At 40.9% G+C, this 12,900-nt stretch overlaps 1 protein-coding gene across 2 annotated transcripts in view; it reads right to left on the bottom strand.

Annotated features, from left to right (window-relative positions):
* Positions 1-12,900, bottom strand: part of LOC128686658 (cytochrome P450 4C1-like) — a 123,396-nt gene that overhangs the window by 40,793 nt on the left and 69,703 nt on the right. For both annotated transcript variants that reach the window (XM_070087351.1, XM_070087345.1), the window contains exons 6-10: positions 7,083-7,268; positions 6,273-6,342; positions 5,612-5,811; positions 4,711-4,892; positions 511-679 (exon numbers count right to left, since the gene is read on the bottom strand). In XM_070087351.1, the coding sequence (XP_069943452.1) occupies positions 511-679; positions 4,711-4,892; positions 5,612-5,811; positions 6,273-6,342; positions 7,083-7,268 (807 nt within the window). The remainder of the gene's footprint in view (positions 1-510; positions 680-4,710; positions 4,893-5,611; positions 5,812-6,272; positions 6,343-7,082; positions 7,269-12,900) is intronic.

Consider the following 12,900-nt stretch of genomic DNA (forward strand, 5'->3'; position numbering starts at 1 on the left):
CAGCATGCCTCAGCATGCCTCGCAGACTAATGTCAATACTAACACACTACTTAAAACTGTATATGTTATGGAGTCGTCAATTTTTTTTATTATTCATTATTTTACATTATTACAAATGAGAAGTAGACAAAAATTTTATAATTATTAAGATTTATAGTAGAGGGGTAGCAAGAAACAAATAAAAGTATTACACTTTACAATATTACACAGTCCAATTTTAAAAGTGGATTAATATTTTAAAACGATTTACTAGTCTTGAGTCAATAGGGATTACTTAGTAGTTTTAAACTGGTTGAATGATTACAGGCATTAATATTTATTGGTTTAATTAAGTTTTTTGATATGAGATGATTTTTATTATTAGTAGTAGTATTATTATTAAAGGGTTGCATCTGGGAAATACGAGGAAATCAGTTTGGATCCAAGGAAAGAGAAGATAGCTTCAGTTCCTTTATCAGAGGTGGTCTTCAAGTAACAGTGATAATATAAAGAAAGTAGGAAGGGTCTCACTGATAACGATGTCTTCCTTGAGATGTCTGCCGATGTAAGGAACAGACGGGAAGAATCTGAGAGCTTCCTTGATACAGTTCTCAGTGTATTTCATCTGTCGGATGTCATCCATGGTGGCTGGTCGGTCTGTTCCTTCGAAGATGCTGTCCAGTTCTTCATGAACTCGAGCCTGGAGGGAGAGATAGTCTGTAGTTTTTAGAGGTGAAGTGGAGGTCTTGTTTCGGTTTCTTCATTAGTGTAGCAAATTTGAGGCTTAAGCTGAGGGCTTCGGTTTCTGTACTCGACAGTGGACAACCCAACCAAATTTTTTTTCGTAAAACTTACCTCATAAAGAGGCACTCAGAACACGGGAAGAAACTTCTTCACACTATTCTCAGCAACCCCAAACCAACCAGGATGCATGACCTGCTGAAAACTCACAAGCCAAGAATTCTGCTGAGGCCCATCTCCTCTGGAATAGGCAGTGCTCCTCACCAACTCTCAGGGATTCTTGCTAAACATCTTTTTAAACTTTTATGTACACTCAGTCGAGCATATCTTAAACACTCTGGTGATCGCTTCAATCGCATCCGCAATATTAACATCAGGAACAAGAAACTCTCCAGCGTAGACGTAACGTCCCTATTGACCAAGGTACCTACTACACAAGACATTGATCTCCTGCGCAGAAAGCTTGATGACTCCCTTGACCTTCCTGCTCCAGCCAGACGCTTCAACGTTCCTGTTTTCCACTATAAGCTCAACCAGGTCGAGCCCTCAATCTAAGTTATAATAGAAGAAGAAATCGACGGCACTCCTCCTTTCCTTGATGTTCATGTTGGTTGATCTTCCGACCAACCAAAACGGTCTTCTCCACTTACACATTCACTATGACACTAAAACTAAACGTGATGTAATTATAGGCTTCTTCCTCCGTGCCCTCCGAATCTGTAGTAGTTAACGAAGACTGCTCGTTCATGGAGCAAGTATTTTCTAAACTTCACTATCATCACTTCATTAGAGAGTGCAGGCGCCAGGCTTTAACATCAACTCACCCAAACGAGATACTGCCGAGAGGAGATACATAATCCTCCCCACTAACTCTGCTGCCAAACACATCTCCAACATCTTTTCCAAGTATCTATCTCCACATCCACCACCAAGGACATCAGTAAGGAACATCACAAGGGGTATACATAATCCCTTTGCAATGACTGCAACCAATTATGCGTGAGCGAAACATCTAGAGACTTCTAACCACGTACTTCAGAACACCAATACACATGCAGAACAGACGATCTGAGGAATACCTCCGTTCAGCACCGAAACTTCCACAACCATTTAAATAAATTAAGAGACGCAATACTCATCGCCAGGGAAGAAGACACTCAGTACCGCAGGATCTTAGAATCACCAATCATTTGTATATCCAGCAGATTCAACCGGAACAACGGTTTTTACAACATAGCTGAACCCTTTGCCAAGAAACTTTTTCATCTTTATCCTGTATAGCATCAGACTTATTTCCTCATGCTGGGCAGATCCTTCTCAACAATCAGCTTCAACATTCCTCTTACCTTTCACATCACTATGTTCCCTCTGCTCAGGTAGTGTTCTATGTGACTTGATAAAGCCCACTGTGTGGGCGAAGCGTAATCACATTTTGCTTCATTTATGTCTATTTTTCCATCGTGGCAGTGTTTTATACCATTTTCTCCATTGTATACCATTCATGTACAAAAAGACTCGTGCAAGTAATGTGACATTTTGCCATTATTACATGTTAATTGGTTTACAAAATTCGACGCGTATGTAACACTTGGGCATCTGTATAGTGGAGCCAATCAGTGTCCGTATCAATATAATACAGCGAATAATACTGGAGATGGTGGAAGACGCGAAGTAGTGTAAGGTGATCAGTCCCTCAGCCTTGAAAGGTGTTATTAAGGCCATCAGTACTGATGTCCGAGGATAGAGACTTACTCAAGACAGGAGAAATGAAGCGGGGTTGGTGGTTCGACCCTCCGTCTGCTAATCGCAGGACGTACGTGATATGTTGTGCATAAACGATACACACTACCGACAAGATGAAGAATTAGACCTAGATGTTGCACAAGTGTCTAATGTATCTTGTCGGTACTGTATGCCATTTATGGAAAATTTGTCAGACACTGCAACATCGTTGAATCTTGGTTTAGAGGACATCTACACAACTTTCTTGCTTACTACTGACCCATTCCTAGGGTATCATCTACTTCCACTGGGAAATTCCCCCTGCCAGTGACAATGCCTTCATCTGCTGCATGTCCTTCACCCGTCGCCGGTATATAAGCTCCAAGCTCCATGACTGTGCATCAGTTTCTCTAAGACTACGGTGCTCTTCACTAACTCCAAAGCTAAGGGACTGATTATCACTCGTGTTCATCCGTATGAGGGAGGCACGCGGAAGCTCATGGCTACTTCCGAAAGTAAGAGGTCATGATCTTCCAAGGACTCAACCGAGGATTCTGATTTGGAGATGTGGGGCGCAGTTTTGGCGAAGAAGCTGCGAGACCACTCACTGGACTCCCTGGGCTCTTGGATCAGTGATACAAGTGAAATCAGCCTGGCCAGTAAGATAGGTATGAATGAAGAAATGCCCATCCCACCTACAGAAATACCGTATAGCGCAGGTTGGTAGGAAGTACGATCTTCAAAGTCCAAGGGGAGGCACAGTGTTTCCTTGCATCAACAAAGAACACCATGACACCGTGTACGGTGCTATAATTCACCTGGAGAGGAAATACAGCCTGAAGATATCAGTGTCCCCAAAATTGAAAGGAGAGTTTATTCTCACTCACCGAAACAAAGAGCCCTATAAGGCATTACAGAAGGTGAACAACCACGAATCAACATTCGTTCTCACAGAACTGAAATCCATAGAGCGAGTGACGAAAGGCATTCTAATGCGCTGTTCGCTACACCTGCCTCTCGATGCAGTCCAATGTAACAAAACCATTCTGAAAGCTGAGCGGCTCCGAGAGAAGAAAGACGGCAACATACTTACGAGGCAGGTCTTGATATAACATAAAGGACCCCTTCCAACACAACTGGATCTCGGTTGCTGGGGAACACACCTGGTTAGGGTGTACAACCCAGAACCTTTCAGGTACTTCATGTGCCACAGGTACAACCATCTCAGCGTCCGATGTCAATTTAAAGAAGTATGCTGCATCTGCAGCGGATCTCACTCGACCAAGAACTGCTTGAGTAAACTGAAGGGAGGTAAAAACTACGGAACCTTTATGTCCTAAATGCGGCAAGGAACATCATGCCTGGAACCTGCACTACCAAAGAGGCTCCGCCGTATCAAGGTAACATGGAAAACTCCAGTTGCCCAACCTCCAATGCAAATTAGAGCCTTCACAACTACACAGCAGCCTCGTCTAGAGGAGGCATCAGCAACACGGAATTTAGTGCCACTTCGCTGGAAACGAAAGACGCAGAGTAAACGTAAGCAACGGGGTTGCACACTTCCTCAGCCAGCTTGCGATTCTCCTGCTCAAGGCCCCATGCTGCAGCCAACGCGTCAACCCTGGCACCACAACAGTCTCCGGTGAGGAACACTGTAGCCCAAGAGAGCATTGCAAAACATCCCTTATTACCCTTGAACCATCAAATTATGTCGGCTATCACGTGCTTCACCTATATCATATGCAACCTGATAGACTCAAAAGGGAACAAAGAGACATTCGAAACTATTGTGAAGACCTTCATTAATATATGCATGATGGGCAAAACAGAGTCAGTGCGTTAACTGGCAAATTTACCCGACCACCCAACGCAAGACCCAGAGACAATGATGGGAGACCTGATGGTCTCAGCCCATTGTTGAACATAAAATAATATTTCTCCGAAGAACTCACAGGGACTACATTAAGATCTTGATCGAGGCCACAGAACAGCTGAATTATATTGACATCTCCGAGACCTTCGGATGGGTTATCTTAGGATTAAGACCTGTGTCAGGATGCATTTCCTGACAATTCAATCAAATCAAATCAAATCTAATCACGAACACTCAGTGTGTGAGCTGAAGGAGCCACCAAGGCACGGGTCATCTATTTGTAGCATTAAGATTTTCTGCTGCCTGTGTCTTTTTCTTCACTTATCGGTTCTTGCCATTGTCTACCTGAGTGTAATTATTGCACCTCAGGTGGCACCCAAGGAGGCAGAGCTCACCTGGATGTGTGGGTGATGGCCCATGAGGTAGAGCATCCAGTTGATGGCGGCGGTGGTGGTATCGTGGCCCTCAAACATGAAGGTGTCCACTTCCTCCTGTATGTCCTGGTCAGTCAGGTTCTTCCCTCCCTCAGTTGATGACTCCAGCAGCAGGTCCAGGAAGGCAAGGCGCTTCTTCTCACCTTAACGAGAAACAAAACAAGAAATGCGTCTAAGATCACTTAATTCTCAACATGTACTTTTTGTATACAGCAGATAGTATACAGCAGAAACACCACTGTAAGCAAAACTTAAAGCCAGTACCAGCGTGCCTCATCATGCGGCTTTCCTAAGGTATTGAAGCAAATTCTTGGATAGCTTTTGGAAAAGGCTGACAAATAGGTGGGTAGGAATGATTGTTTTGAGAAGGACTTGCCATGTATGGGTCAGTAGGCCTGCTGTCGTGCACCTCCTTTCTTATGTTCTAAACAGTGGCGACTCCAGAAGTTGTATAGAAAAGGGGCACAGGGGTGTCACTTTGTTTGAAGAAGCAGCAATATTTTTTTTTTTTTTATTTGGGTTTTTGGATCTGATGGAATTTACTGGGAATGGAGGGCTCCAGCCCTTACCTGGCACCCTTCCCTGGCGTCGCCCTAACTAGCTAGAATAAGAAAGGGACGTTTCAACAGTCATCGTGGATAGATGTAACCCGAACTATATTAACCTGACCACCTTCAATGACTTAACCGCCAGTGTAAGTACAATACCATTGAGGAGTTGACAACTTTACTCCTACTGCTAAAGTCAACGCTGACACATTTATGCTTACACTCATCAGAGTGACGAGTCAGTTCAATTTATGAAACTCATCTAATCTCTAAATGAACATCAAAATTTTCTTGTAACGTCTGCCTCTTCCTACCTTGTAATTCAGTGCCTTCTTCATTACTTTTCAGCTTCCTCTGCTCGTAAGCTTTGCGTCTTCTGGTGATGGTTTGTCGTGTAAAATCGTGAAGAATCTTGAGACAAGCATCGTGCTCCTTAGCGTACCCCATCAGCCAGTAAATAATGTCTGACTGTTGCCACAGGACGGCTGTCCGTTGCTGCACAAGGTAACTGATTCTACAGAAGAGAAGAGAATGGATGAGAAGCGTGGTGAGTACAATCTCTGTGTAGGTGAGACATATCAAATTCACATCTCAAAAGTCATCAACTAGCTTGCTGAGTCAAAAAATTACTATTAACACTTTTACAGTCCATATATCGTAATATTTATCAGTAGTCACACTGATGAACGTCCCAAATACTGCAATAACTGAAAAATCCTTTGAAAGAATGAAGTGATGCACATGAAATGTGCTTGAAAATATATTCAGATTTGCACCTGCTTTTGAACATTCTTTGTGACATCGACTCAAGAACAAATTCTGTCACATCACTGTGTTGATGTACAGTCGACTTTGTAAAATGAGTTTATCTAATCTTCATTATTAATTACTATTATTATTAGTAGTAGTAGTTGTTGTTGTAGTAGATGTAGTAGTAGAAGCAGAAGTAGTAAGAGGCTGGTCAGTAATACTCACCTGTACACTGCCTTGACGTAATCTGAATTATCGTTGTCTTGAGCGTTGACAGAGCAACCCATGGCTGTTTCTGTCAGGGTGAGGAAAACACACTGTCTGAATGTCTGAAGCATTTATTATATATAGGAAGGCGCTAAAGCGGTAGGGCCTTCAGATCAGAACTCAAGGATTCATGTTTCGAATGCAGGACTAAGAAAAATGTTGGTCATATTTCTTTACACCAACAAGAGCTGCTCCCTGGGGGGTTGGAGAGAGAGAGAGAGAGAGAGAGAGAGGATTGCAGGACTCCACTGGAAATTAACCCTGGGGTGTTAATATCCAAGGAGATGAGCCAAGAAAACCAAATATAATTGCTTATTTCCATTGTAGTCTTCAGGTCCTCCCCGAGAATGATGACCCCCACAGTCGTGTATTGTAGCCAGTTTGAGCGATTTGTAAATTTATTCCTACAAGTAGCATAAAAAATAATGTCTTGTAACATAACTGCAGCCATTCACAACTATCTCACATATTGTAAATTAATACTAGATAACATTACAGTTAATCATGGACCATTATAATGGCGCTGTAAAAGTTGGTACCTGACTGTTCTGTGTGGTATCCACAGAAAAAAATGAGATTCAGGTCCTACTGGAACTATGCAAGTGTTGAGGGAAAGGTAGCTGCTTAGTGGGGTGATTTTTTTGTTCTGATTCTGCTAAATGAAATAGCAGTTGACTTGTAAATAGTCCACGACGGAACGAAACGTCATTTATTTTTTGTCCCTTTCAGTTTTGTTAGTGAATCAACAATGCAAAACATGTCACTCACCACAGATGATGTCCAAGGTACAAAGTGTTATGTAAGGAAAGATGTTGAAAACGTTTCCGTCTGCAACCTTCGTCAGTTTCTTGACCAATTTGCTGCTCTGGGTGTTGAACACCCCCAGGAAGTCCTCTAGGATCTTGAAGTGGAAGGCCGGAGTGAGTAACTTTCTGCGGGAGTGCCACTTACTTCCTGTACATGGATAGAGTACAATGTCGTTACCTCTCATTTACTTTATTTGTGCCATCAGCATCGTTCATTGACAGCAGAGTGCAGAGTCTGATGCCTAATATTAGCCCATGGAACTGATCAAGAGGCCCGTTGATTCACCTGATAAACTAAAGCTTAACTGAAAGTAAAGACACAGGTGCCACTCAAGCTTTTATTATCACAATGTTTTGTTCTGTGTAGAGCGTTATCGATACCACACAGAACGAAACGTTGTTAGAACATTAACTTGTTCTGCACCTGTCTTTAATCCTGTATTGCAGACATGGACCCATTATGTGCCTCTAATATTTCGACTGCCGCCCACACCTTGGGTATAGGAAGCATAACAAAGATATTAAACCAAAAAATAAACTGTACGCCATTGTATAAAAAGTCATTACTAATTCCCTATTATGATTCTGAATGGAATGGCTAGTGGTCAGTGGTCAGTGGTCAGTGGTCAGTGGTCAGTGGTCAGTGGTCACGACAGATCAGGGGGCCTGAGCTGTTTTGAGGATTAATGTAGAGGGTTACAAAGCCATGGCTTGCTTCTGCAGTGTTTTAAAATCTGAGGGTGGAGTGTTGAAGGAGAAAACAGGGAGGCTGAAGGTTCACCTCGATCGGTTTGGGAGTGAGTGTGAGGTGGCTGGAGTGGTGGAGGGAAATGAGACTACCAACAGTGATGTGTAGTCTGTTATTCACTGCGAGGAGGCTGAAAGTGGGGAGGACGAGAAGGCTACCAGCACTGAGGTGCAGTCCAGCACCAGCACCTCCAGCAGTAATTTGGAGAGTGGCAGCCACTTTAAGTGGCAAGTGATTCACAGTTCAGGAAGAAGGAAGATAAGGAAGGTTAACAGGGAAGATGTGAAGGTAGAAAATTGATTGTCTGTTCTCCAGGACGAGTGTACTTCAGTGGTTAGTGAGGTTAAAGGTACCACTGACTCCCCTGCTAATCAAGATAAGAATATTCTGAATGTAGGAGATTCTCAGGTAAGATATGTGGACCATGCTTTTTGTAACAGAGATAGGAAGGTCAGACAGAGGGTGTGTCTCCCAGGAGCTGGTGTTGGTGACATAGTCAGCAAGTTGGATAATATTATGTCAGGTAATGGGAACAAACCCATTATCTGTCTTAGTGCTGGTGGAAATGACATTGGGAAGGGCAGGAGACAGGAGCTGCTGGATAAGTACAGGTCAGCCATAGAAATAATCAGGTCTAAGGGAGGGATCCCAATCATATGTAACATTGTGCCTAGAAAGGGAGTGGGTAATGAATGGATGTCTAGGGCAACTAGTATAAATTGCTGGCTAGACAGGTATTTCAAGGAACTTGCAACCCCATTCATTGATAACTGGGGCAAATTCTATGGCAAACATGTTATGCATGCAAGGGATGGGGTTCATCTCTCTGGGGATGGAGTGGTTATATTGGCCAATTCGACTGAGGGGGTCATTGATGACTTGTCTAGGACTTTAAACTGATAGATTATATTGGTATGGATGTTTTTGGGAAACAATCAGGCTGCAGTAATAGGGTTGAAAACTGAAGATATTATCAGAATACCCCAGGGATATGTTTAAAAGGCAACATTGAAAATAGAGTTGCTACTAAAGGCGAAACAATTGTTCAACAAACAGAGATAACAGAGGGGAACGAGTGACTAGCTCCATTAAGGTTTACTATACAAATAGTAGGAGTCTCAGAAGTAAGATGGATGAGCTAAGATTACTTGCAAGAGCAGGTAATATATATATTATTGCTATTATGGAGACCTGGTTCAACTTGAAAGATAAAGAAATGCCTTCTGAATACTACATACAGGGTTATAAAGTATTCCACATTGATAGGGTCAACAGGAAAGGTAGTGGAGTGGTGATGTAAGTCAGTGATAATTTAAATTGTTGTGTTAGACAAGATGTAAGATTAGAAACATCGAACACAGAATCTGTTTGGCTACAGTTTCTTGAAGGTCGTTAAAAATTAATTTTAGGTTTGATTTATAGGCTCCCAAACCTTGACAGGGAGTGCGGTAGGTTGCTATGGGACGAAATTCATAAGGCGTCTAGATATGAAAATGTTGTGTTAATGGGAGATTTTAGCGTCAGACAAATTGATTTGGAACAATGTGACAGTAAATTTTCAGTCTAGTGACTTTTTAGATACGGTTCAGGATTTCTTTTAAAACAGTTTGTGACGGTACCAACTGGAGGAAACAACCTGCTTGACTTGGTTCTTGCCAACAAAGAATCACTAATTTTATTTTATTTATTTATTTATTTTATGTCTTTGCAAACATTACATTGAGATTTTGTATTTACAATAGTGGGTTGCAATACAAAGAGAGCCTCTATTATGCCTCGGCATTATGGGCCAACTTAACATTATTGGCTTACAGTCTACTTAATACTAAGGAGTATATCATAGTTGTACAGTAGGATAGTAATTATTTCATAGTTGTACAGTAGAATATTAATTATAAATGAATCAAAATTTGTATAAGACAAAGATATATTTATATTCTAAAATGCTTTTGTGAAAACAATGATTCAATTATATTCCTGTCAACAATGGATAAAAGGTTCAATGTGATTGTTGAAGTTATGATGTGGGAGTACATAGGTGAGTAAGTGTGTACTGAGTATTTAGCATTTAGTCTAGGGTGATTAAGTGGCTTTTGAGAAGAGTCTTAAATTGATTTTCAGACTGGGTTACTTTAATATCTTCTGGTAATGAATTCCATATTTTGGGGCCCTTTATGTGCACAGAGTTTATACACAGTGTGATATGGACACGAGGTATATCAAAAAGAGATCTGTGTCTTGTGGTCATGTGTCCTGTTTAGGTTTGTGAGAAGTTTGAGTGGAGGGTTTATATTTGTTTGTATTGTTCTGTGTATGTAGTAGGCACATGAATAAGTATAGATGCTCTTAATGGTGAGCAGATTCAGACTTTTGAAAATTGGTGGAGTATGCTGGCGGGAGTGGGAATTTGTTATCATTCTTACTGCTGCCTTTTGCTGGGTTATGAGGGGTTTTAGGTGATTGGATGTTGTTGATCCCCATGCACAAATTCCATATGTAAGATAAGGGTATATGAGTGAATGGTACAGTGCCAGGAGAGCTGATTGTGGAACGTAGCACTTTATCTTTGACAGTATGCCTACAGTCTTGGAGATTTTCTTGGTGATTTGTTGTGTGTGTGTCCGGAACTTAAGGCTACTGTCAAGGTGGATACCTAGGAATTTTCCCTCTGTGAGTCTTGTGACTGATGATCCATTTAGCGTTATGTTAATTGGATTATTTGCAGCTTTGTTTCCAAACTGAATGAAATAGGTTTTATCAGTGTTCAGGGTAAGTTTGTTAGTCATCATCCAGGCAGATATTTTCTGCAATTCAGCATTGTCTGTGTTTGCTAGTATGACTGTGTTTGGGTGAGAAAAGACATATGTAGTGTCATCTGCAAATAATATGGGTTTGAGTAGCTGTGATGCATTCGGTAGATCATTGATGTAGATGAGAAAGAGGAGTGGTCCAAGGATGCTTCCTTGTGATTGGTTGGGTGGAAGAGTCTATATCATTTGCATACACATATTGAGTTCTGTTACTAAGGTATGATTTTAGGTAGTTGAGGGAGTGGCCTCTGATACCATAGTGCATTAATTTAGAGTACAGCAGTTCATGGTCGACTGCATCGAAAGCCCTGCGGGACTTCTTTCTTTTCAGGTGCGGTATATATTAGTTCTAGCATGGGTATGATAGCATCATTTGTGCTTTTATTATTCCTGAATCCAAACTGACAAGGGTTTAGTATGTTGTGTGAAACGAGGTAGGAATAGATCCATCAATGAATTAATTTTTTAATGATTTTAGAGAGCAGTGGAAAGTTAGATATTGGTCTATAGTTATTCAAGTCAGCTTGGTCACCTCCTTTATGGATCGGAGTGACCCTCGCTATTTTGAGGATTGTTGGGAAGGTAGATGATTCAATGGATTTGTTAAAGAGCGTTGCAATAATTGGTGACAATACTTGAGAAGCTTTTTTGTACATAAAAGCAGGCAAGTTGTTTATGTCTCCTGCCTTGTTTTTAAGGGTGTTTATGATGAGCATAACTTCTATGGGGTTGGTTGGAGCTAGGAATAGCGTATTTGGGTAGGTACCTATGAGGTAGTCTGATGGACGGGTGTTTGTGCTTGGTATTTTGTTTGCTAGATTTTTTTCCTGTGGTGGAGAAGAGAACATTGAGACTGTCTGCTGTTTCAGTTGGTGTGAGTTGGGGTTCATCTGATTTTGTTAGTTTGATTGTTTTATTTTTGGATAACTTTTTAGTTCCAAGAATTTCAGATAGAGTTTTCCAGTTTTTTTCATATCACCTTTGATGTTATGTAATTTATTTTCATAACACAATTTTTTTTGACCTTCTTATCAGGCTGGTAAGTGCTGACGAGTAACTTTTCGACTGTTCTCTAGTTCTTTGACCCATTCTATACTGTTTTTCATATTTGTGCTTTGTGTTAATGGATTTGAGGATGCTTGGTGTTAGCCAGGGATTATTGAGTCTCTTTGCTGCGATCTGTTTAGTTTTTCTGGGGCAATGTCTGTTACAGAGGCATTGGGCTTTTTTTTAGAAAATTATTTATACATTCCTTCATATCTGTATATGTTTCGAGCTCATTTTGCCAATCGATGTTATTCATAGCTGCTATAAAGTTGTTAACTGCTGTCTCGTTATGTAGTCTGAAGGTTACTTTAGTAATGTCTTGTGGCAGTTTGCCCAGATTAGTTATGAGAAAGTTTGGGTAGTGGTCTGTAGTGTTGCCTGTGATTATGCCTGATTTTAAAGGAGATATGGTGTTTGTCCAGATGTGGTCTATTAAGGAGATGCTTGTCTCGGTGATTCTTGTAGGTTTAGATATTGCTGGTAGCAACAGGCAGTTACTCATAGTGTTTGTGAATTCGGTTACTTGTGGGTCCTGGTCGTGTAGTATGTTTATGTTGAAATCTCCTGTTAGTAGTAGGTGGTCTTGATTCATGTGTACATCAGTAATCATGTTTCTTAGTGTTTCACTAAAGTGGTAAATGTTTGACTGTGGTACTCTGTAGATTTTTATAACTGTGAGGGATTTTTGCAGGTCTTTTGATTTCAATTTGGCTATGATATATTCTCCATGTTCATCCCTTGTGCAAGATTTTTTGATACATTTGAGTTGATTTGAGTAGTATATAGCTGTTCCTCTCCCTTGCTGGTCTGTTCTACAGTTGTGTATAGCCATGTAGCCAGGAATGGTATAGACCTCTGTAATATCAGGCTTAAGTCAGGTTTCTGTAAGTGTGATGATTGATATATTGGAATGAAGGGAATTGAGTAATGCTGTGAGGTCGTCATAATGTTTGCTCAAGGATCTGACATTGTAGTTAAAGATGGTTATGTTATTGTTTGCACTGAGTAATGTCTTTGCTTGGTCTGCTGTGTAGTAATTACAGTTACTGGTTGATTCATGTAATTCATTTAGTAAAAAGTTTACATCAGGATCTATGTCTGTAATCATAGGATGAGAGTAATTTTACAAACTAGATTTTCTGAGTAAAATGATATAAGATTTATATTGAATCTAC

This window comes from Cherax quadricarinatus, chromosome 2 (genome assembly GCF_038502225.1).
Source record: "Cherax quadricarinatus isolate ZL_2023a chromosome 2, ASM3850222v1, whole genome shotgun sequence".
In the NCBI taxonomy this organism is placed as follows: domain Eukaryota; kingdom Metazoa; phylum Arthropoda; class Malacostraca; order Decapoda; family Parastacidae; genus Cherax; species Cherax quadricarinatus.